Source organism: Pristis pectinata, chromosome 21 (genome assembly GCF_009764475.1).
Source record: "Pristis pectinata isolate sPriPec2 chromosome 21, sPriPec2.1.pri, whole genome shotgun sequence".
Lineage (NCBI taxonomy): Eukaryota > Metazoa > Chordata > Chondrichthyes > Rhinopristiformes > Pristidae > Pristis > Pristis pectinata.
In genome coordinates, this window is record NC_067425.1 from 27,181,100 (window position 1) to 27,205,906 (window position 24,807).

At 41.4% G+C, this 24,807-nt stretch overlaps 1 protein-coding gene across 1 annotated transcript in view; it reads left to right on the forward strand.

Moving 5' to 3' along the window:
- vps37d (VPS37D subunit of ESCRT-I) overlaps positions 1 to 7,523 on the forward strand; it is a 29,577-nt gene extending 22,054 nt beyond the window's left edge. The window contains exon 4 of the mRNA XM_052035964.1: positions 7,020 to 7,523. Coding sequence (XP_051891924.1) covers positions 7,020 to 7,523 — 504 coding nt within the window. The remainder of the gene's footprint in view (positions 1 to 7,019) is intronic.
- The last annotated feature ends 17,284 nt before the right edge of the window (positions 7,524 to 24,807 follow it).

Genomic DNA, 24,807 nt, shown 5'->3' on the forward strand with positions numbered 1-24,807 from the left:
ACAAAGCCATTTTGACAGCCTAATTACCTTGGATGTGCCGTGACATAATGCATTTAATTTAATCCATTTTTCCATTGACAGATGTTCAGCAAACTATCTTGCATTATCTGCTTTCCTTCTCTCTCCTTTTTGGAATATAGGAGTGGTCAGGATGTGAATTAACTTCATGGTGCATAGGACTCCTGAGATTACTCGCTATAGATAATGTGGTAATGGGGAACTGGTCATGGTTTGTGCCTCTTGAAGGCACAAGTGCTTGCACTAATGGCACCCTGAAAAGTGGCCATAAACACACGGAGTACCATTTTTGTGCATGTTTTTATGAGCAATTAGATCTCAAGGTCTTTATATTTTAATACATCCCTTGGTCCTTAGATTATAATGTATTAAAAGGATCATTTGTTTCTTTATTTTATTTGATGGCTCCTATCTGACCAGTTGAGATTTATCAAGATTGGACTGCATTATGTCTCCATTTATTATTAGTGTAACCCTAGCAGCAATAATATACTTAATTTTGTCACTCTCTCTTCAGCTCCTAACTCTGGAACTATGAAAAGCTGAATAAAAGTTCTGTGCATGCATATCCATGCCCGAACTCTCGACTGGGTGCCAAGTCTGATATATCATTCCTGATTTCCTTATGTCAGTAAACAGCAGAGTTAGTTTTGCAAGTTCAACATTTTCTCCCTGAGTTTTCTTCATTGCCATCTTGTAATTGTGAGCCACCATTTGAAGCCCTAATGGTTATACAATAGCTCATACTATACCAGCCTTTTATCTTATTGTGAATCCTGTACAACAGCTGGAGGAGAAAAATCAAGTCAAAAAGAGATCAAAAATCTGGAAAACTGAACTTTCCTTGTTCTGAGTGCATTAAAATTTAAAATACAGGCAATCTGCTCAAACAAACTATCAAAGCTGGGCACAGGAGAGAGGTTATCTCAGAATCCCAGGAGGACTCAGAACAGCTGGTATGTGTGGTTGTCAGAATTCTCACCTGCTCTGGGTGAGAGAGCATACTGAATATTTATATACAAAGCAGTACAAAGGGAATGATATCCAAATCCACTCAAAAATAATTGAATGAGGTGAATGGATATGAGAGAGCATGAGGCTGTGGCTGAAGAGGCTTCTGCTTCACCCATCCAGCAAGGACATAAACATATGCTTAACTGGGATGAATTTGCACCGCAAAACATTTTGTTATAACTAGGTTCTCTCTTTATGTTGTCATGATATACATGAATGTGGGAGCTGTTTTCACACACAAGTGATCCATACAGCCAGTTAATTTTGTTTCATTAGATTTTGTTCAGGGAGAGATATTGTCTGGTTTACTGGAGGAAATTTCTCCTTCAAATTGTACTTTGGAATTTCCAACACCCACTTAATTTTAACAGTTGTCCAAATAACAGCATCACTTTTGAACTTGAATCAGTGCATTTTTGCCTCTAAGTAAGAAGATTGTAAGGGCACCAAGACTTGTTCATTAGTTAGGCTGATACTTTAATATGGTGTGGAGGGAGTTTACTGTACTTTACCAACAGGAGTGCTAAATATACTCCAGTGTCTGTTGGAGGAGCTGGAAAGTGTAGGGTGTAAGCTTAAAGGACAATAACTGAGCATCCCATCTACTAGTCAGGTGAATGAAACCAACCCTTTTTGTTTAGAGACAGATCTATTCCATAGAGGTGGCATAGTGTTGCAGCTGATAGACCTGCTGCCTCACAGCTCTAGTAACCTGGATCCAATCCTGACCCCTGATGGTGTCTAGAAATGCATGTTCTCCCTATAAATGCATGGGTTTCCTCCAGGAACCTTAGTTTCTTCTCACATCCTAAAAAGATGTGTGGGCTAGTAAGTTAATTGGCCACTTTGAATTGCTCTTAGTGTGTAGGTGAGTGATAGGATCTGGGAAGAATTGGTAAGGATGTGAGGATGGGATCAGTGTGTGTGGGTGCCTGGTAGTCAGCATGGGCACAGTGGGCCTGTTTCTGTGCTGTAAAACTCTACAGCCTAAAACCACTAAAAACTGGTTAACAGGCCTTTCTTCATAGTTTATGGGATCCTGTGGTGCAAATTTCTGTTTGCCTCATCATATTTTCTATAAGAGAGTTTGACATTATGAAAGGTATTCAATAAGCTGACTCTTGACACTTGACTCTTGCTGCACTCCATCATTATTGGCCTGATGTACTCAAATTCTGGCATGAGACTTTGTGAATAACCTTCTGACTTGATACCTGCCAAGCTGGTACTGGTATAAAATTACTTTTTTTGAATTCATCCTCATCCATGTTTGTTAATGTCCTGGATTTAATTGGAAGATTAGTACTGGATGTTTCCCCAAATTATTTCCTTGTTTGGACGGAACTAGTCCAGTAGGAGCAGGTGAAGACACAAGAAACTGCAGGTGCTGGGATATGGAAGAACTCAGCGGGTCAGGCAGCATCTGTGGAGGGAAATGGACAGTCGATGTTTCAGGTCAAGACCCTTCATCTGGACTGGACAGGTGAGGGGTCTCGACCCGAAACATCGACTGTCCATTTCCCTCCACGGACACTGCCTGACCTGCTCAGTTCCTCCAGCAGTTTGTTTTTCCATGCTGGGAACAGGTGTCTTTTGAAAGCCCAAAGATTAGCATCGTTGACTATTTTTCTTAAACATTGCATCCACCTCCAATGGGTAGAGCAAAGCAGGAATTAAAGGAAAGCATGAAGTAAATTAAAGAAAATTTTAAAAGTTCTTCAATAAAAAAAATCAGAAAAAATTGAAAGCAAAATGCACATAAAGCTAAACAACCTAAACGGGGCAAAGAAACTATCCATGTTTTCAGAACAGGCTTTATAATTATGTAAAATTGAGTTCAACCATCTGTTTAGGTTGTTTATGACTTGTATTACACTAATTGCAGCATTCCAGACATGACAATATTTTTATTACTGTAGTATTGGTGTTTCCCTCTGGTTTATGGTCTAAACTGAAAATTGTATTAAAACATTAGGCAAACACAAGAACAAAATAGGAGCAAGAACAGGCCACATGATCCCTCAAGCCTGCCTCACCATTCAATATGATCATGGCTGATCTACCCCAGGCCTCAACTTCCTTTCTGTGCCAGTTACCAATAGCCCTCAATTCCTCGAGCCTCAATTCCTCAAAAATTTAGCTACCTCCTCTTTAAGTACCTCCAATGATCCAGCCTCCGCAACCCCTTGGGGTACAGAATTCCAGAGGGGTTGACCACCCTCTGTGGGAAGAAGTTCCCACGCACCTCCTCTTCTTTAGCGACATACTTTTCCTCATTGAAATCATCCACAGGTGTCCCTCCACATGGAATTGATATCAGGCAGTCCTACCACTCCAACCCCTCCACTATCTATGTGTTGTCAGACTGGTTATCCACCATCATCCACCGGTTGACCACAATTTCACTAGCCTGTCAACTGTACCCTTACAAACGTAAAGACCCAATTCCCCCAATACTTTAAATGTAAATGATGCCACCTATATTTTTTATAATCCCTTTATGGCCTTCCTCCACCTGCTTCTGTCACCTACTCCAACCCTACAATCTAATCCCAATTCTTCAATCTTTGGGTATTGTGCGTATCTCCCTCTCTTCATCCCACTGTCAACTGTGCCATCAAGTCACATACCTTGTGGCTCTCTTCCTAAAGCCGCTTGCTTCTCTAATTCTTTCCTACTTTGAGATTCTCCTTTAAATCCATTCCTTAACCAAGCTTTATTTCACCATTCCTAACATTTTTCTTTGGCATGATGCCCCTTTACCCCTCAGGAAAGCACAGGTATTTTCCATTTTCAGCACACTTAGAATTTAATATTGCTGCCAATCAGTCACACAATGATAGAGCTGTACAATTACGCAATCCAGAATTTCCCTTGTCCCCACTCTGCTCTAGGCCATAGCTACTGCTGGTTGTTGTATTTGCCTCAGTTTCTCTAACTTAGACAAGCAGAGAGTTCCTTAATTGTTTAACAAGCTGAATAATTATTTATGTATTGTGAAAGTTCAATAAGCAAACATGAAGCTTGGTTAAAATTCGTAAGGCCCATAAATGTTTGAAGTTTTAAAAATGGCAAAAGGAGTTTTCAAACATTTTGTATCATACAGCTTGTAATGCATCTTTAATCAGGGCCTCCCTGTTCTCTGTGCCCATACACTGATCCTTAATGGACATGAGTGCTGTGTGGAATGCCTGCTTCTCAACAATGTAACAATGTCATTGGCAATCAGTCTGATAGCTTAAAGTTTTAACATGTAACTAGTTTAAGTCTGCTACCTAATAAATAAACCATTGCCTTTTCATGTTTTAATGCCTTTATGGGAACATTACACAGTTAAAGTCTATACAGATGTGACATGCAAAGATGACAATCCACATTAATATTTGCCCTATCAATACAGTGCAGCCTAGAGTTAGAATGTTCACAAGCCTACTCCAGCTTTTGCATTAGTTACTTCCCCCTCTTGATTTACAGATGCACTATGTTTCCTTCAGAGAAGCCTAGCTAGACACACAAACCCACTCCACTGCAAATGGCAGCCATATCTTATATAAGGTATCAGTCCCCTGATACATGAGGAAGCCGAGGAAACATTGTCCATATCTCCATCATCTACAGAAGAACCTGTTGAAAATTAAGGTGGATGAAGCTCAATACTGAAGATGAAAATTGGAGTGTAATGAATGAAATGAATACATTTCCACTATATATGTTTTCAATAGCCTTGCAGAATGTTCTCTGAAAGTATTTTTAAAAAACTAGCAACATTTCACTGTCGGTACAGAAACACAAGCATCTAATGACTTGAGGAGGATGGAGATAGGCAGCTGGTGCTTCATTACCTCAGGAAGCTGTGGTCCACACAAACCCACTCTGTACCTGAGTGCTGTTCTGCACCAGAAGTCACATGGGTTGCCTGACTGCAGAGCATTTCTAAACAAAGCCATGTAACGCAATTTATTTCTTGCACCATGTTTACACAGGAAATGTTTTTCCCTCCCCCAACTTGCTTGAATGCATCATGAGTTGCTGTCTGAAACAAAGCAAAAGCTGAACAATGCTCCAGTAAACCGGACATCTACCAGACAACCTTTAACATTTAATGCAGAGTTAAAATTCAAGTGTGGGGGATGTGGCATTGTTAAACCAGTTTCTTTTGGGAAATCCTTTGTTCTTAGCCGATCTGCCTATTCAGTCCAGTTGACTCTGAATTGCTATCTGCAATGGTAAAGATGTACAGGTAGGTTAATTTGGGTTTAAAATGGGCGGCGCAGACTCATTGGGCCAGAAGGGCCTGTTACCACACTGTAAATAAAATTTTTTTAAAAAGTCGTTCAGTTGGACCACACTGCCACATAAAAACACATGAATAAAACTGTCCTGACCACCTGGTAGTGACCAATGGAAGTGACCTGCATTGGACAGCATAAAGATAGACCCCACAGTTGACCCTGCCCTGTGCTCCTCAATAAACATCTAGGGCGTGTGTGCAAAGTGGGAAAACAGTCTCATAGATTGTAGCAGATTTTATGCGGATGTTCATAGTAGCACATTTCGACAGGAAGAATGAGGTGATGCAATGTAGACTAGGTGGTCAAATTCTTAAAAAGACGGTGCAGGATCTGACAGATGTGGGTGTATGCATGTCTAAATCATTGAATGTGGCAGGGTGGTTTAAGAAAGCTTGTGGGATCCTGGGTTTCACAAACAGAAACAGAGAGTATAAAACAAAGGGATTTGGTTGAACCTCTATAAACATTGATCAGAGTATTACATTACACTCTTTGCATTTTAGGCCTTAGAGAATCTTTAGAAAAGATTTGCTAAAATGAGAGATTTCAATTATCAGGAGAGGATGGGGAATCTTGGATTGTTTCCACTGGAGCTCAGAAGATGAGAGGAAATTTGATGTACAAAATCTTGACAGATTTACATACGATAAATGGAGAAAAATTGTTCCCATTAGTGGAGGGGTCAAAGACCAAAAGATACAGATTTAAAAGACCAAAGGTATGAGGAAGCATTTTTTAAGATAACAATGCAATTCTGTTGTGACTTTCAAAAAGGAATTGGATAAGCACTTGAAGTAAAGAAAAATTATAGGCCTTAAGTGTTACTGTGTCCACTAATACATCCGAAAGACTTACAGGCAGAGAGATACTGAGAGAGGTGGTAACACGTGTTCCCAGACGAGCAACGCAGAGGCCTCAATTAATGATCTGCTTAAATCTCACCATGACAGCTGAAGAATTCAAACTTAGTTAATAAATTAAACTTGGAATAAAAAAGCTAGCATCAGTAACAGTAACAAAAAGCTCCCATTGTAAAACCCCACTAGGTTCACTCATGCCTTTCAGGGAAGGAAATCTGCCATATCTGCCCATCTCTGACTATATGTGACTCCAGACCCAATGATGTGGTCTGAGTCTTAACTGCCGCGCAGTTCAGGGCCGATAATGTAAAATGCCAGTGATGTGCAGATCCAGTGAAGCAAAAGGTGTATTCTCCAGACAGTAAAACATTTTGCAGCGCTTGGTTTATTTGTAGTCATATGCAACAAGGCTGCATCCTGACTGCACCCCAGTGGCAATGCATAGAAAGGGATTTCACTGCCAGAAAGTGTAGCAGCATCATAGCAGCACTAACAGTGCACTTAACTCAGCTGTTACACTTTGACCTGGTGGTAGCCTGTACACTGAGCTTATTAGCTTCACACTGATGATCCTGACCTTTCATTGGCATGTCTTCAGAGGAGACTTGCTGAGACATCTGTCAGTTTGTATTGAATCCAGTTATACTCTGTTGTACTGCAAAATTCTGGTACAGTATTAGAACCTGACCTCTCTCTGGCTCCCAGATCTTCCACAGGCTTGGGGGGAGAGCCCATAGAAACTTTTTCTGCGGAGCATAGTGTTTGTGTTTGGGGCCTTTCTTGCTCCACTCAACTTCAGGATCAAAGTATGTAATGAGATTATTTTTCTTTATAGGAAATCACTGACACGTTCTTGGCTGGTAAGGTGTCATTGGAGAGCTTCCTGCAGAAGTTCCACAGGACGAGAAAACTTTGCCACGTGAGAAAAACTCAAATGGAGAAGCTGCAAGAGCTGATTAAGAAGGACAAACGGAGTCAGCAGCAGGTAGTGCAACAGAGGACAGAGCAGCGAGCGGCCTCCCACAATCTTCCTCCCAACCTGAGAAATGGACCTGTGGGCCACATCCTGCATCAGCGTCAGGGCTTCAAGCCCACTGTCATCCTGACCCCAGAGACCGCGAGTCCATTCCCTGCACCTTCGCCTGTTCCTCAGAGCAAGAACCTGCCTCCACTCAGCTTGCGTGAGCACCAACCTGCAGCTTCACAGTCTAACACTCCATTCACGCCCCACGCACTTCGCTCTGGCCTGCGTTTGCTTGGCCAGCTTCCTATATGGACCCCTAGGCCATTTAAGATTCAGAGGGAGTACCCGGTGCAGAAGCAACCTCCCTACCGATAGGAGCATGGACAGACCTTCCAAATATTGCTCTGTGCAAATCATTGCAGATGGGGGAACAACAGAATAACACATTGTAAACAAAACCACATCGAAGATAACTTGTCAGAAAAGGAAGGGAAGAAGAGAATGAGTGATTACATGGAAGACATTCTTTGAGGGAGGGTCAGTGGAGGAGAAAAGGATTTTCAAGTTGGGATCTCGGATTGCTCCTGAGTATATTTGCAAAACAGAAGGTGGAAACCTACTGCGATACTTAGCAATAGGTGTCAAAAGGATTGGCACCGTCTGACTAAATGAACAACATCTCTTCATGAGTGGCTAATTGTAGGATTTGCCATGAATGAATATTTCAAACTCCCTTTTTACAACAGTGGATTTTCTACTTTCAGTTCCAGAGGATGATTCGCCACAAAATTATCTACCCACCAGGAGGACTGCACTAACTGATCTAGATTGTAAAAGTCATGAAAGTGAATGAGCATCTAGGAGACTTGATGAAGTTTGTTAATTATCTACTTTGTGACGTAGCCAGTGAAATGTGTAGCCCTAAAATGGAGGTCAATCTGACCTACCTTGCTCAGAGGTATGAGTTTCTTCAGACAAAAGATGAGTATGGGTCAGAAACTGGATGACGTCCCTTAGATCCACTTGGGTTAATATTGCTTTGTTACAGTTCAGTTCTGAATGGGTCTGGAACTGCTCTGGATAATAGCTGGTGAGATTGAGATGAGAACTCTCGAACATTATCCTAAGTGAAACAACACACCATTTCCTCAAATGTCTGCCTCTGGTAATCATAAGAAAGGATAGGCCCAGCTCTTCCATGCAATCTCTGGCAATCAGTTTGATGATGGGGATTGCCTCTTGAGTACACGTCAATGGGTGGTTTCTTTGAACTAACCATTCTGGTGTGAGGGTGGCCTCCTGTGTTTGGGAGTAAATGGCAATCAGTAACCGTTCATTTTGTAACTGGCGCTGTGCGTCTGATAGGAAATAGATTACAGTAATGCCTCTGATTTATATTTTGTATCTGTCTCATGCATGAACACAGCAAGATGCATCTGAGGTGTACATGTAAACGGGCAGACCTTGAAACATTTGGCATAAATCTTTTAAAAAATCCTGCTCTTCCATCTGTTTTGGCAATTGCTGGTTCATTGTTAATGCTGGAACTGACTATCTGCAACTCTTAATTGACACTTGATTGTCCAACAATCAATTATGCTGCCTGACCTGCAATGATCCAAAATCTTGCAGCTGAAGCATATGTCAGATGTAAATGTCACTCTGACTTGGATTCAAAACCATATCAAGAAAAAGTAGAAATCAAGTCACTGACATGAAAGTTATAAGTAGTTACTATTCCCCTAGTGAATGACTTCAACAAATTACAAGAGGCAACACTGACCTGCATTTGCATATTTAGATCAGCACTATTAAAGAGGTGGGCCAGATTAGTAAATCCTTACATCTGTGCTCCACACACTAGATTGCTTTGAGAAATGTCACACAGGATCTGATAGTTCATGTAAATCTAATAAAATTAAGCCACTCATTAAGTTCAATGCCAGTTTCAAACGTGTATTAGCTTAAATATGGAATTGACAATTTAAGCAATTACATTTATGTGGCTGCCCCATAGCTCTGTACCAGCTGGTGTAGGATTAAAGCATATGGATATCAGGTTTCTGATTCTGGCCTCTGATCCAAAGGTTGAGTCCTACGGAAAAGTGAATGTAATTAAATCTCAGTGACACTTCTCCAATGGCGGACATGATTTGTATATGACCTTACCTCTTGAGTAAAGGGCTGTGGAATCCCAGCAAACAGGATATTAATGTATTCAAGATCCCATCCTTGAGGGCAGGTTGTTTCAGCACTGCTCCCCAACCCTTCCAAATCCTATTCAATTGTGCCAGCCAATTTACACAAACTACACTTCCTCAAGCAGCATATAAACTACCAGCTAATGTATTTTGTTTGTTGTTTGCTGGAAACACCACTGCTCACCCTTGTGGAATATTTTATGCCTAGCTGAGTAAAGGGGACTTATCTTAACATTTCTTCAAAACGGCAGCATCATCGACAATGTAGAGTTCCTACAGTATTGCAGAGAAGTGTTAAGATACATTGCTTACGCAGGAATGGAGTGAAGGTTTAACCAATAGTTTTCTAACTCAGCCGCAAGAATGCCATCAACTAAGGCAATCTAGCATTTAGAAATGATAAACTTAAACTTGCAGGGCAGATATATTTAATTTATAAGTATTGGGTGCACTTCATAGGATACTTTCACTGCTCAACTAAAGAGTGCAGAGGCTAGCAGTCAGCACTAAGTTATGACCCATTAATCCTCTGGAATTCTTTGAGGAGGGAATTACTGAACCAACCTGACAGGGAAATATAATAGATTTAGATTTTTAGGTGCTATTTGGTGATCTGGCTTAGGAGTAGTTAAGCATCATGGAACAAATAGGAAATGAACCTTGGAATAGGGTGGAAAGAAATGGAAGATGCCGAGGTTTTTGAATGGAGAAGCTTCTCTGGAAGCAGTAACACATCCATGATGGTGTATTATGGGTGCCATTTGATTGTAGTATTATTGCTAAGTGAGTGCACCCTCATATGTTTCTGACATTTGTTGCTGACATCAAGCTAACAAATATCAGGGAGATAAATAGCCTTCATAAATATTGGAAGTACCTAAAACAGTAGGACTGTCTGTTTTCAGTCAAATGGGTAGTTTGCCATTTATTTCTTTGGTGTCCCATTTTTTCAGTGTCTCCAATTATCAAATCTGGCACCAAGCCGATTATATTGATTGGATAGTTTGTGTCGAACGGTTGATTACATAGCTCATTGCTTCTCAGATCTTTTGTGCATGAGCTGTTCCTTGATGTCCTCAAATCCTTTTTTTTTGGTTACCTCACTGATGAAGGAATGGCAGATAGATTTTAATGCAGACTTGCCACTAAGATAAGATATCTTTATTAGTCACGTGTACATCAAAACACACAGTGAAATACATCTTTTGTGTAGAGTGTTCTGGGGGCAACCCGCAAGTGTCGCCATACTTCCGGCGCCAAAATAGCATGCCCACAACTTCCTAACCCGTATGTCTTTGGAATGTGGGAGGAAACCAGAGCACCTGGAGGAAACGCACGCAGACACGGGGAGAACGTACAAACTCCTTACAAACAGTGGCCAGAAGCTTCTCCATTCAAATTAGACAAACATGTATTACACTGAAGCAAAGCTGAACTTCAGAAAACATTTTCGGGAATCCATTAAGAAACCTTACCTAAAAAAAACACTTCTCCCCCCCTCCAAGTATTGGATACAACGCTCAGCCTTTTTGCAATCAGCTGATGCCTTGCTAATTAACTCTCACAAAACAAAGTTTGAACATTTGATTAGGGAAAATATTATGTTGCTGACTGATCCTCAGGTGTTTATGGGTCAAAACGTTCATCTGTGCAAAGGAAGGGCTGGGAAGTTCTGGGGCTAGGGAGAAGGCAGCAGTCCAAGTAAATGGTATGGATGGTAAAGCTGTGTGGCTGGTTGACTTTTCTGGAATTTTGCTTGATTATTCTAGGCTATGAAGATCTTTAAGGCACAAGTAGCATAGGGCTTTTTTTTTGTCGAGAACATATTCTTTTGAGGTCTGAAGTCAAGGTCGTTCATCAGTGCATAGAAAATTCTTGCTGTCAAATGGTTACAAAACTGGGATGTTTCACCAGATGTTTCAAACATAGAAATGTCAGAAAATGGAAGAAAATCAGTTCTGGCTTTGGGCACCTGACCGAATGCAACTTTATCAGAGCATCTACATGTCACATGACTCCTGCCACTCAAACTGGCAGAGAATTGACACTGTCTCTGAGCCTAATGCAGACGAAACAGGCTTTCCCCACTCTGTTCCTACAATTTCAATGTGTATTTGGTAAAATCCCCATTTATGTGCAAAAGCCTTTGCAGTAGTGAAGCAGAAAATCCCTGAGAAAATTAATGAAGCATCTACTTCCTGGAATCCTCACTGCCAACTGGAAAATGTTGATTTAATTACCATCCAGCCCCACAAATGATATGGTCTTGATTTATAAGCTGGATAAAAATCAGCCATGAGGGAAGATTTGACAGCCTAGGGTTGTTTGGAATCAAGGAAGCCAAGGGGAATTTTAATTGATTATCTAAAATAACATGGGGCTTATACAAAGAATGACATGAGAGAGCCATTTCACCTAATGGAGGTCAATAAATTTGAAGTGTTAGAAAGTTAAGAAATGTTTTCACTCTCCAATTGAATCAGAATTTTCAAGGAACCTTTGAGAACAGCCTTTAAGTGTTTCTCACCTCCTTCTGATAATCTCTTATTGTCAGAAGGAGATGAGAAACACTCAGACTGGTGACGTAGCCCATTCATTCAAAGCTCACTGAGCATTGTTATGGGAAGCTGGAGATATTGGCCTGGAAGAGGACGCTGATATTACTTATTCTGTCTGTGGACTTAAGAGAACTTTTGCAGAAATGGCATTGTTGGTTTCCCTCTAGTACTTTGAGCTGCTGTTGTAGGTAGACCATGTTTGTGAAGCGTACAAGAGAGTGGGTATCACTGTTACCTAGTAGAGCATGAGCTTTGCCCCAGGTTTGAGGTCTAGAGCTTTGATCACTCTTTTCCTCAGAAACCCAAAAGTTCTGCTGGTGCAGTGGAAACTGTAGTGAATTCTTTCATCAGTGTCTCCCCTTGCAGAGTGGTGGTTCCTGAGATCTGGGAAGCAGTTCACATTTTCCATTGTTTCTTCATGGACCTTTATTGTCAGGGGCAGTGTTGGTAGAGGATGGTAAGTATAATGTCCATACTCTGGATTGCTTCAGTATATTGAAGCTTGGCCTCTGAAATGTATATGTGCAAGTGTTGTCAGTGCATTGCAGCTCAATGACTGAGGTTGGAATGATCTTGGCTCTGGAATGAAGGTGACGTAGGTTGAACAGTTTCCCATACATCCATTCCAGCAGGAACCTTGTTGAAGGTGAGGTGTAACTTGTGACAGAAAAAAATTGAATAGAGAGTTGGAGCAATGACAAAGTCAGGCTTGACCCTGATCTTTGGTGGACCTGTTGCTTAGAATTAGGGCTTGCATGCCATCATGTAGCAGATGTAGAATGGAGATGAATTTTTGAGGGTAGATGAATCTGAGAGGAATACTCCACAGCTGACTTGATGAGCTGTACATTATGATCCTACAAACTGAGACTTGAGAAGTGGGATTGCACTGGAGAGGTCTTTCTCAGCCAGAATGGGCAAGTAGCCAAATGGCCTCATTCAGTGCCACAAATTTCTATAATTCCATAAAGATCTCTTGAACCTGTGCCAGTTCTCTGTAACCTTAATGATCTTAACATAATTGCCATTCCTCAGGGCAGTGTGTAAACACACATATCCAAGTGTCATTGCAAGGGTTGCTATGGTGATTGTAACTGCTTAAATCTCTGTAAGTAGTTAGATTAGTTTGCTATTAACATGGAAGTGATTACTCTGAAATTCAAGTCACATTTTCCCTACCACAGTTCCCAAACAGCAACAGTGATTCAAAAGTAATTTATTGGCTGTGAAGAGTAATATCAATATTCTCGATAGTCTTGGAATGTCCTTGGGTGAAAGTAACCAAGTATATGTAAGTTATTTTTCTTGCTCTTCAAATGGTAGGCAGTTTTGTACAGGTTCTCCCTCATCCAGTGGTGTTGGTCATTTCTTTTTGCACACTATCTTCTGGTTTACCAACCATTGCCTTTCAGTCCTGTTTGTCCCAATATCCCATAATATCACCAATTCCACTTTTTTAGGTGCCACTGCCTCGTTTTCACATTGCCCTGTCTGACATATCTCCTTAAACTCCTCCATCCTTTGGAAAGCCTGACACCTGACAGTACTGGACCCATTTCCAAGAGCTCCTCTTGTCCTATGCCCTTGATGCACTTTTGCCCCACACCTTTGCAACCTTACCTGATCTAAGCTTCTCAATACTCCACCATTCCCACTTTACCTGCATCATTTTTACTTCAGCTTCTTTGCCATTATTGTCCAGCATTCCAGTGCAGGTAAATAATCGTCTGAAACAGTTTTCAGAGTGAGAGGTTTTGGAAGAAAAGAGAGGTTCCAGTGTTCCATGTAAGCACTGTAAAGAGAAATGGGCAGCTTGTGGAAGGCTCCAGGAGAGGATCTTGTGGTATCACTGGCAATGAGTGAGGTCACAGTAGAAACACCAGTTTTGGGGTGTTTTCTTTTCAGAATGACGGTGAAGGAGCACATCATGTACACTGCACCATTTTGTATATTGTGATTGGAATAAAAGATCTTTTGTATCAAAAATACAGCTGTTGTGTTTTACTTTGTTTAGAACCCCAATGCCTTTTCTCACTGCATTAAGATGATGAGTTTTTTTCTGAAGGATAGAAGGTTCTCTTTATTTGCAACATTTCTAAAAGGGTTTGACTTCGATAGACAGCAAGTCAATTATTGATTCTATTCATAACAACCCTTGATATACCTTTTGAATAATTACATCATCCATTATTTTAATGAAGACTTCTGCCAAGTTTAAGTAAATAGGTTAAATCATCTGTGAAAAGAGCAAAGGAATTATACATGAATGTGTAACACACAAAGCACTGGAGAAACTCAGCAGGTCAGGCAGCATCGATGGAGGGAAATGGACTGGAAAGGTAGAGGGGAGATAGCCAGTAGAAAAAGGTGGAGGGAAGAGGTGGAGCAAGAACTGGCAGGTGATAGGTGGATCCAGGTGAGGGGGCAGTGATGGGCAGATGAAGGATAGGAGAGCAGGAATGATGTCAAAAGCTGGGAGGTGATGGGTGAAAGTGACAAAAGGGCTGAAGAAGGTGGAATCTGATGAGAGAGGACAGTGGAGCATGGAATAGAGGGAGGGTGGTAGGGCGGGGAACCAGTGGGAGGAGTGTGTGGGTGATGGGCAGATTCGAAGGGAGAGAATAGGGGAGGGAAAAGAGATAGGGTGATGGAGGCCGGTTGGATCAAGAAGAGAGAGAAAAGGGGAAAGGGGACAGAGGGGAAGTGGTTACAGGCATAAACATCAAATCCTTCCAGTAACATTGATCAGAAGCTGGAGTCATCTTAGATTTAAGACTAAGTGTTTGAGGAATTATTAACCGCATAAAAGTAGACAATGGCTGAGCAGGTTTGTACATTGTTGTCTGCTGTTAAAATGCAGATATTAACAGGATGCTTGTGGTAAAATAGCTTAGGGAGGAACTTGGTGGGAATTCCACCTGTCACTTCTGGTCTATATAAAAAGGAACAGGGTTTAGCCGATGCTGGGATACAAAATGCTCAAAACCTGTTCCTGGAGATATGATTGAGTGACAGCATGTTCACTTATATCCAGTTTGCAGAAAATTCAATTAATGCTGAAGTGCTGAATTATAAAGGTTACAACAGGGTCAGAATTCACACAGCTCATACTAATGATTGATTTAAACCTCCCATTGGATCCCACACAATGATCGACTGGCAAGTGTTCTGTCTTGTTCTGCAATTTCAACCCGTTTGCTGTTGCCTGCATTCTCTCTGCCTTTCCTATTGTCTCCCAGGTGTAGGGTTGCTCTCGTTATCTCCTCACTCAACACCTAAAGTTCTGGCTCTGGTTCTGGCAGAGCTCTGCACTGAAGGGAGAAACGGAGTATTTAAAATTTCATGATGATATATTGCCGAATAAATAGTAATGACTTGTAGTGTGTGAGTGTGTGAGATGGGAAGGTAATTTGTAATGGGAGAACAAGAGGTACTTATATTGTAACTAAACATTCCAGATTATGTTTCAAGTCTGAAAGGAGTGGTCTTATCATTTGGGTTCCTCTTAAAGACAACAAGTTTCTTCAAAACATGAGTAAATAAAGGCACTGGCTGGTGTGCTATTGACACATGCTGGTCAGGAAGATCCCGGAATCTGCTCAGCATGGTGGAAATTGAGTGTTACAAATGCCCTCAGTAGTATTGGATGACAAGGGAGAGATCTGACTTTCTGCTGATTCCAGATCACTCTTCAGACTCTTCATTGCTATCCACCGATTCCTATGCAATACCAAGAGACACCAGATTACTATCCAGAGACTCAACATCACTATTGAGTGACAACAGATCACTATTCAGAGATAATAGATCACTATCAGGACTCAAGATCGCAAAAGTCAGAAAAAAACTGGAGATACTGGAAGTCTGAAATAAAAACAGAAAATGCTGGAAAAATTCAGGCAGCATCCGTGGAAAGAGAAGCAGTTATTGTTTCAGGTCAAAACCCTTCATCAGAACTGCAAAAGCGAGAAAACAAGTTAGTCTAGGTAGCAGTGAGTGCAGGGAGGGCAGTGGGTAGAACAAAGAGAATTTCCATGATAGGGTGAAATGATGTAGCCATTAAGGAGCAATTAAGCTCCTTTTATCTGCACAATGGGATACTAATGTTGTGAAGTCTGGGTAATATTGTATAGTCAGTATCAGGAGATTTAAGATCACTGTCCAGATCCAGCAGATCATTATCCTGAGACACAAGATCACTATCAGGAAACACCAGATCAATACTTGGCAACACCAGTTTGCCTTTCAGGGACTGCAGATCTCTGTCCAGGGACACCAGTTCACTACCTAGAGACTCAGGATCACTATCTAGAAATACTAGGGCACTACTCACATCGCTCTCCTGGGACATAAGTTTGCAGAATTTGAGAACTCTTCAGATCATTGTTCAGATACCCTGGATCATGATCAAGGGACTCCAGTTCACTAATCATGACTCCTGATCACTGACCGAAGACGGCAGGCTAATTTATAGGAGTCCCTAATTGGTACCAGGAGATCTGAAGTTACAGTTTGGGAATGTTAGCTAGGAACTCCTGAGAGAGGATTTGATAAAACAGAGCTGGAATAAATGGGTCATTTTCAAGTTACAGACTGTTACTGGTGGATTCCCACACAGATCAGCACTGGGCCTTCGGCTTTTCACAATCCGTATGAATAATTTAGATTAAAGATAATTTGCATGCTATGCATCTGAATTATCTGAGGATACACAAGATAGGGAACTGAATTATGAGGAAGACAAAGGTTGAGGAAATGGATTGGGTGAAGTATAATGAGGGGAAATGTGAGGATACTTAGTAGTGCAAAGAAAAATACAATTGTCTTGAAATTGGATCAGACCCATTTAAGGGGGGTGCCTTGTGCCAGTTCACTGATGCCTTAATAAATTCACTAAGTTGTTAGAAAAGTGCCTTGAAAGTTCACTCTCGTATTCCCTAACTCAAACAAGTGTTAAGTCTCAAGATGTGCATTTCCCAGCGGGTACCACATGAGAAGCTCATTTCTGCTATGTTGCCCGCAAGCTGATTGCTGGGAAGTCTCATCAGATCCTAAAGAACCTCTTTCCATGCCAGGCAAAGAGCAGCTGCATAAAAAGCTGCCATGGAGGTGAGGGAAAATGAGATCTTCACTGTGTGTGGCCACTCTTACCTCTCACTGATGGAGTCACGTGTCACTTGAGTCCCCTCAGCACCGACCAGTGGTCAGTGAGGTAGAACACGCAGCATGATGCATTGAGGGGCTTCAACTAAAAAGGCAACAGACAATGATGGAGCAAGAGGAAAATAACTGTACATATATCTTGACTTTCAGGATGTGAGTATCAGAAGATCGAAACATTAAGGTCAGAATGGAGATCCATTAATTCGTTTCCCATTGGTGATCTCAGCAGGTTTCACACCTTTTTTGTGACTGTCACATGACAGTTGTTGTCCTGATGTGGGAGATCCAGTTTCAGTTAGAGGCAGCATGGTGAAAGGTGCATTACCTACATGGGGATATCATTGCATGCACTTCTGATGCAGCAGAGGGGAAGTATGCTAGCATGGGTCCAGAGAGGAATTAACCACTCCAATTTCGCAAAGGTCACAATTTCTCCTGGATATTTGCCCCAGGTAACACAATGCTGAGCAAAACATCAGATCCAATTTCTAGGTGCTTTTTTTTAAAAATGGTGAGTAACTATCAAATATTAGATGAATTTTGATGTCTTGTGGAGGGAAGCTGCAAAAACCTGTAAGGGCAGCAAACAACTAGAAACGTAAATGATTGTTAGCTTTTATTGGAAAAGGATTGGAAAAGATTAAAGAAACCTCACTTCATTTAGAATCAAAATTATTAAAGCACAGAAGGAGACCATTTGACTCATCAAGACTATACTTGCTCTTTGTAGAATAATCCACTCATTCCATTTCACCAACTCTTTCCTTCTTTCCTTCCAAATATTTGAAAGCCACCATCAATATCCACCATACTTCCAGATTGTGCATACCTACCTACTCACTGTGTGAAACAAAAAGTCCCTATTTACATCACCCTTGGAGCAATTATTTATAGCCTTGGTGAGGTGCACTCAGAACATTGTGGCTAAGGACGGCATGTTGACTTGGATTTAGTGCAGCAATGATTCACTCAGTCGATTCCTGCGATGAGCGGACTGGACCTGTGCTCTAGGAATTAGAAGAATGTGAGGAGAACTCATTGAATCATTTAATAATGGCTTAGACATTTGATCACATCACATTGCTTATTTCAGGATTACGTGACTGAAAATTGAATTTTTATAGGGTAAAATGACTCATTTCTGGATCATTTTGTGTCAGTCTGGAAATTCAGCTGGACTCTTCTATCTATTTTTCACTCTTCCATGACTGTTCCAGTTTCAGCAACAGGCACATATCAAACAGTGTCAGTGTCCCATGGAACACTCTTTCTGGAGCATTGCCAGGGAAATTAAACCACACTGTCTTGGGAGGGTCAACTATATTTTCACTGCACCGTATTGGACTTGGACCCCAGTGTGATTATGTTCTATCCTTCAGCTCACCTCCACCCACTAATCTCACCCCTTGACCTCCACATTTTCTCTTTCCCCACCAATCAGCTCAAGCCTCAAGCCCTTGATATCCTGGAGCCCAACCCTCCAATCCTGATCGACAACCCAACCGAGCTCCCTGCCCCAGGCCCCAAACCTGAAAGCCAACCTATCCCCTCCTGGCCTCAATCTTTATTGCTGACCCTCTCCTCCCTGGCCCTGATCCACCAGCCCTGACTCCTGTCCCTCCCACCCAACCCTCTGAATCTGCTCTCTGTCTTGGAAGGTAAATTTTCTTTGGTGCTCCAGAAAATGCAGGAGGAAATACAACAGTGGTTCATTACTGAATGTTGAAGTTCGCAGTACAAGGCCTTTGATTAGAATATTTGTTGGCAGGCTTATCTTGCATTGGCTGGTGCACTATGGTTTGGAGGCTATAAGTTTCTAAGGTGGCTTGATATGGCTGATGCTAGGAGGCTGTTTCTTCTGGCTAGAAAGTCTTGCATTGGGAGTAGAGTAACAGGATAGGGCTGGACTAAGCTAGAGAAGGAAGGTCATTAATCAGGGGGTTGAACCCCTTTGGAATCCTCTGCTCTGGAGAGCTGTAGGTGCTCAGTCATTGTGTGGTCAGTGCCAAGGTCAATAGATTTTGGAATTAGGGATTTGCGAATTAAGTTTAAAGTTGTTTAGGCTGAGATTCAGTTGTGATCTAATTGAATGGTGGAACAGATTCAAGGCACTTTATGGATTACACCTGCTTCTGTTTATTAACCCTTACATTCTGATCACAATCCTGATTGGACACAATCAGGGACTCCTGTTTGCCACACAGTGATCTACTTAAAATCTAGAGACTCTTGAGCATCATCCAGCACTCCAGTTCACTATTCCTTGACTTGTGATCACTACCTGGGGCATCTTCCTGGAAGGTATATTGATAACCATAAGTAAGGTCAAGGTGGAATTTTACTGCATTGACCCCACGGCTATATTAGCTTGCTGACATCCACTAAGATAAATTGGCTTATGCATAAAAAATGGCCAGAGAAACTACTTAGTGGCTACACTTCTACCCCAGCAAGAGGGAAGCATTGAATTAATTGGAAAGAAAATAAATGCAGGAGAAATGTACTGCAGTTTGACACCAGCCTGGGAAGAGTACATCTGTCCACTCACAGGGAATGTTTTTAATGCAAAAAGAGAACGATGCTAGTATTACTGTGAACTGGCAGTGAAAATTTAAAACAGAGGGAAACCTATGCCTCAATAATAAGAGAGTTACTCATTGCCTGCTCCATGTGCAGTTATATATCTGTGTGATATTCAGTGCTCTTGTTCTGAGATGCGGCTGGAGCAGATTCAGTTAGGCAAGGTCTTGAGGTTTACAAGGCACAGTTTCTAGCAGTCCCACATGTTCTGGTTGGTTGCTAAACTTGCAAGAATACCAGAGAAGCTGAAACCTCAAACTTGACACAATCAAGGATTTCCATTTCAAAAGCATCTTATCAAGTATGACACAATTCATCAAACCCTGAGACAACTTTAATGTGAAACTCTGAGTTCACCCTTAGAAAAATTTCATAACTTTCAAATAATCTACATCTAGAGGATAGTTGGACAGAGATCAAGGAATAAAGTCCATATCAGTTGATCCTCTACAGTGGCACAGAAGGAGTCCATCACTCATTAATACAGGGTGCTTGCGTAACTCACCTACAGAGTGAATTGCATTAATGAGTGAGAACGGGGAAGCTGTCACTCACTGATAGAGGCTGTGATACTACAGCATAAAGGAGAAATTGTGGCATTTGTTAATGAGTGATTCTGTGTCATTCAGTGGGGAAGGAGTCAATAATGGGGTGGAGGGTGAGTGATACTTACTGATAAAAGGAACAGTCTCACTGACAGCGAGGAGTATGATGTGGGAGACCGCATCGTTTGCTGTTGACAGTATAAACTGACTGGCATTTCCTGAATGTGCACCGTAATTTGTGATCATGTGTTTAACCCTAAGTTGAACACTCTCCTCTGAGGAGCCAACCTGACTAGGGTGTGCCTCCTGACTCCCTTTGGAACAAGGAGTAGGAATCAATGGGAGTAAAGAACAAATTCCTCCTGACCAATTCTACATTCCACTCAATGGGATTGAGGTCCGGCCACTCTTCACCACCTTGTGTTTACCGTATCCACAGCCACGTATGTAGACGGTATTGTTGAGGCTTGTCCTCTCATCAAGTTCTGGGTGGTTTAACAATCTCCAATTTATCAAACAAGGAAGCTGTTATTTGGTACCATGAATATGCCATTGCCTGTAAACAGCATGTTCCCCCTTTCCTAATTAGTGAGATAGGAACAGATGAACTACCCCCTCCCTCTCAAAACATAAACATCAATATCGCCCTTTTGTGACATCTCTTCATTTTTTGGAATTATTGCTGGAATTTTACCTTGCACTGTAACCGGGTGAAGTTAGCATACCACAGCTAAAGATACGATCAAGTGAAACCTACAAGGCAATAGATGTGAAATATAAATTTCATGTGTTGCCATGGTGTACTTGGTGTGAAGGGGAATTCCACCATTAACAGACAGGAAGGTGACCTTTAGAAAGCGTGGGGACCAAGGAGAAAATGACGAGCATGCTGACTCTGTTGTGCCTATAGTAGGGATATTGGTAAGTTGACAGGGAGTGAGGTTTCCCTCCCCCAACAAGGCTGAGGTATATACGTGGGTCACTGGTGTCACTTCATCGGAGAGATGGAGCTAAATGACTGTGTTTGTGCTTGTGTATGACAACTGGATGTATTGCTTTTGTTCAAAGGAGCCGAGTTAACCATTTTAGGACTGCACACCTCAGCCACATACCCGTTTGATCCTAGGGATTGTAATAATGTGATTCATTGCAGTTTTAATAGATAGAACTACCAGGAAAATAACACAACATGTATGTATACTGAATGAAAATGAACATTGGACAATTTCAATCATTTTAACCCCGACTCATTAAACCAGGTGAACATTGAACATCGAATCCCCTGTTTCTGTAAAGACTCCTCCCTCTCTTTCCTTGCTCAGATACAGCCCACAGCTACTGGCCTTCCTACAGAAGCCAACATTTTCTGATACATACCCAGTCTGTGAGCGTACATAGATTTCCCAATTACTCGTTGCATCAGAAATATTTGCATTTATCTCGGGGCATTTTATTACAGGCTATCCTAGTGGCAACCAATTAATTTTTTTTGTTGTAGTTTCTGTTATAGGGAATGAAGCAGCTAATTTTTGGAAAATGTATGCAAAAAACATGATAGTGAATAGATAATTTGTTTAAGATGAAGCATAAAAGAGAGATGCAGCAGTTCAGACAAAAGGAAGAGCACGTCTGTTCTTCTTCAAAATAGTAACATCATCCCAGGAGGGAGACCTGACTTTGCATTAAAGTCTCATTCAACATATCTGGCATGCAGGCACAAGTATTTCTAAGAGGGATTGTTGGATAGTGATCATTAACAGAAATGCTGGCTGCATTGTCATCCTTAATTCACCAGCACTGAGACCAATCTCCGCAAAAGGCACGTAATAAAAAAAATCAGTCTGTACTATGGAGGAAGTGGTATAGCAGTGATAGAAAAGTGGATTAAAAATGTTTGATTTAATGAGGGTAGTACAAAGTGAGGGAGAGCTGTAAGTGAAACACTCAGCCCGCTTTTGTTCTCTGTTTATAGATTGTTTGAATTAGGATTTGGGGACTGTAACATGAACATTTACAAATCACGCTCAAGTGAAGCAACAATCTGCTGGAGGAACTCAGGGGGTCATGTAGCGTCTGTGGGAGGAAAGAAATTGTTGACGTTTTGGGTTGAAACCCTGTATCGGGTGAAGACTTTGTCAACAGTGAGGAGAACATGAGTAGACTGACTTTTCTTTTAAATGCAAAAAGAGATGGAAATTGTTATTTAACAGTTAATACATATTAAAAGGTAAAACACAGAATGGCAGCACCACTCGATGGGAAGATGTTGAAGACTGCAGATGAACTGTGAGTCCTCATGGTAAAAATACATCATTCCTTGTAAGTTATTGTGGTTGTGAGTGCTCTTGTTCAGAGAAAATTGTAAGATATTTGAACCAGATGGTACAGGATGACACTGGAGGTGGGGAAGTATAACTAGATGGAGAGATGTGAAATAATGAGACAATTTTCACTAGAGTAGAAAAGGCTGTTAAGTCGTATTTAAAACCCTTTTATCTTAAATTACAGTTTTGTTTGGGGGGGGAGCAGATTCTGGATGGGAAAAGAATCTGCCAGTCAGTTAGTGATGAAAACTCAAGTAGGTGAGAAGCTCATGTTGGTGAAGGGGATCTTTACACAAGCAGAGACCATTAGACATGTTGGGGTGCAGGGGAGATGTGTATCACTGATAGAGTCATAATGTAGGAAGAGTTTGGACACTGGGTTCTGGGGTGGTGGTGATATATTGCATTGTAATCATGTCAGTGCATGTTCACAAATGGAAGTTTAAAATTTGTCTCATTGCAATACTTTTTATTATTGTGTTTGTGTTCACATTTGTTAAATTAATTCCAAAATTATGTTGCAAATGAAAGACAAAGCTTGATGTTCAAAGCTATTGAGTCCTTTCCTAATCTTGAGTAGAAAACCCAGTCCCTGGCTTTTGTTTGAGGCAGCCCTATCACTCACAGGATGTCTGTATGTGCACAAGAAAAAGATACCAACTGTGCTTGTCACCACAATCAGCTCAACCAGTCACCTGCTGCTCTCTTGGTTGCTAAAGGCTGTATGCTATTTTCAAGCAAGTGCAATTTCCCTTCCTTTACTTCAGGATGGGAGCCAATGGTTACTCCTCCTTGATGAAAGTGAAATGACGGTAGCAGCTGGGGTGGTGAAGGCAGGGTTCCACTTGATGCTAATCCCTTTAATCAGATGGACAAGTGGGCTTGATGTGAATGGTATTGGGTGTGGGGGGAAGGGCCAGGACCTCCAGTGCAGAATGACAATAATGGGAAAAAATTGCCCATTGTTGGTAATCAACAGTATGAGGTGGGCTGAGGATGAGAAATAAAATTATTGAACATTGTAATTATTCATAGCTGATAAGATGGAATAGGAGGATTGCAAGGAACCTGCATATTAATCATTCCAGAATTTAGTGTGACCAGCTGATCATCAAGCCCAAAATGAAAACAGAAAATGCTGGAAAGCAAGTCAGGTAGCATCTGTAGAAAGTGAAATGTTTCGAGTCTGGGACCTTTCATCAGAACCCTTTCAGATTTCAGCATCAGCAGTTTTTTTTTGATAACCATTAAGCCCAACTTGTTTCAGTGACTTTTAAATTTCTTAAAGCACAGACATCATCTAACTAATCCTTTACACTTTGTAACACTCGGGAGGGTTCCGCCTATGGATCGCTGGGTTCAGAATTTTCTGAAAGGTGGAGTTGTAGGGGGTTGTAGACTCAGCCAGCTCCATCACGGGCAGAACCCACCCCGCCATCAAGGACATCCTCAAGAAGACAGCATGCATCATTAAGGACCCTCACCATCCGAGACATGCCCACTTCACATTACTACCATCAGGGAGGAGGTACAGGAGCTTGAAGACCCACACTCAACGTCTTAGGAACAGCTTCTTCCCCTCTGCCATTAGATTTCTGAATGGTCCATAAACCCATGAAAACTACCTCGTGATTCCTCTTTTGCACCATTTATTTATTTTTGTGACTTATAGTAATTTTTGTGTCTTGCACTGTACTACAGCTGCAAATCAACAAATTTCACAACATATGTCAGTGATAATAAACCTGATTCTGATTTCTCACTTCACTTACAGTTCAGTGACCCCAGCTGAAAACTGCATTGATATGGATGGTGGAAGAGAGCAGAATTGGCTTTGGAAGTGCTACCTTTGTGGTCATATGGCTCCCATTTAAGCTCACAAAAAATGACCACATCGATGAGGTTATTGGGTGAACACTTAGGAAATTAACCTGAGAAGCAGGGAGTCCCTTAATCACCATAAAGCATGTTGAGATGCCACCTGCTGGCTATTAATGGAATAATAGATTCAAATCCAATCCGTTCCACAATGCTGTTTCTTTCAGCATAATGCAATGATTCTTTTTTTTTCCATAACTGTAACTATTTCTAAATATTTTTGCATGTCTCAAAATATTTGACAGGCATTAACTGGTGTGATTTCCACATCGGGATGTGTGTGAGGGTGGCATTCTTCATGTTGTACTCTTCTTGAAACATTGAAAGGGAACTTTGAACACATCATCCAGGAGATGCCCAGTGCTGGGTACTGCCAGGACAACGTAGTCATAAAATTGCAGTGCCAAACT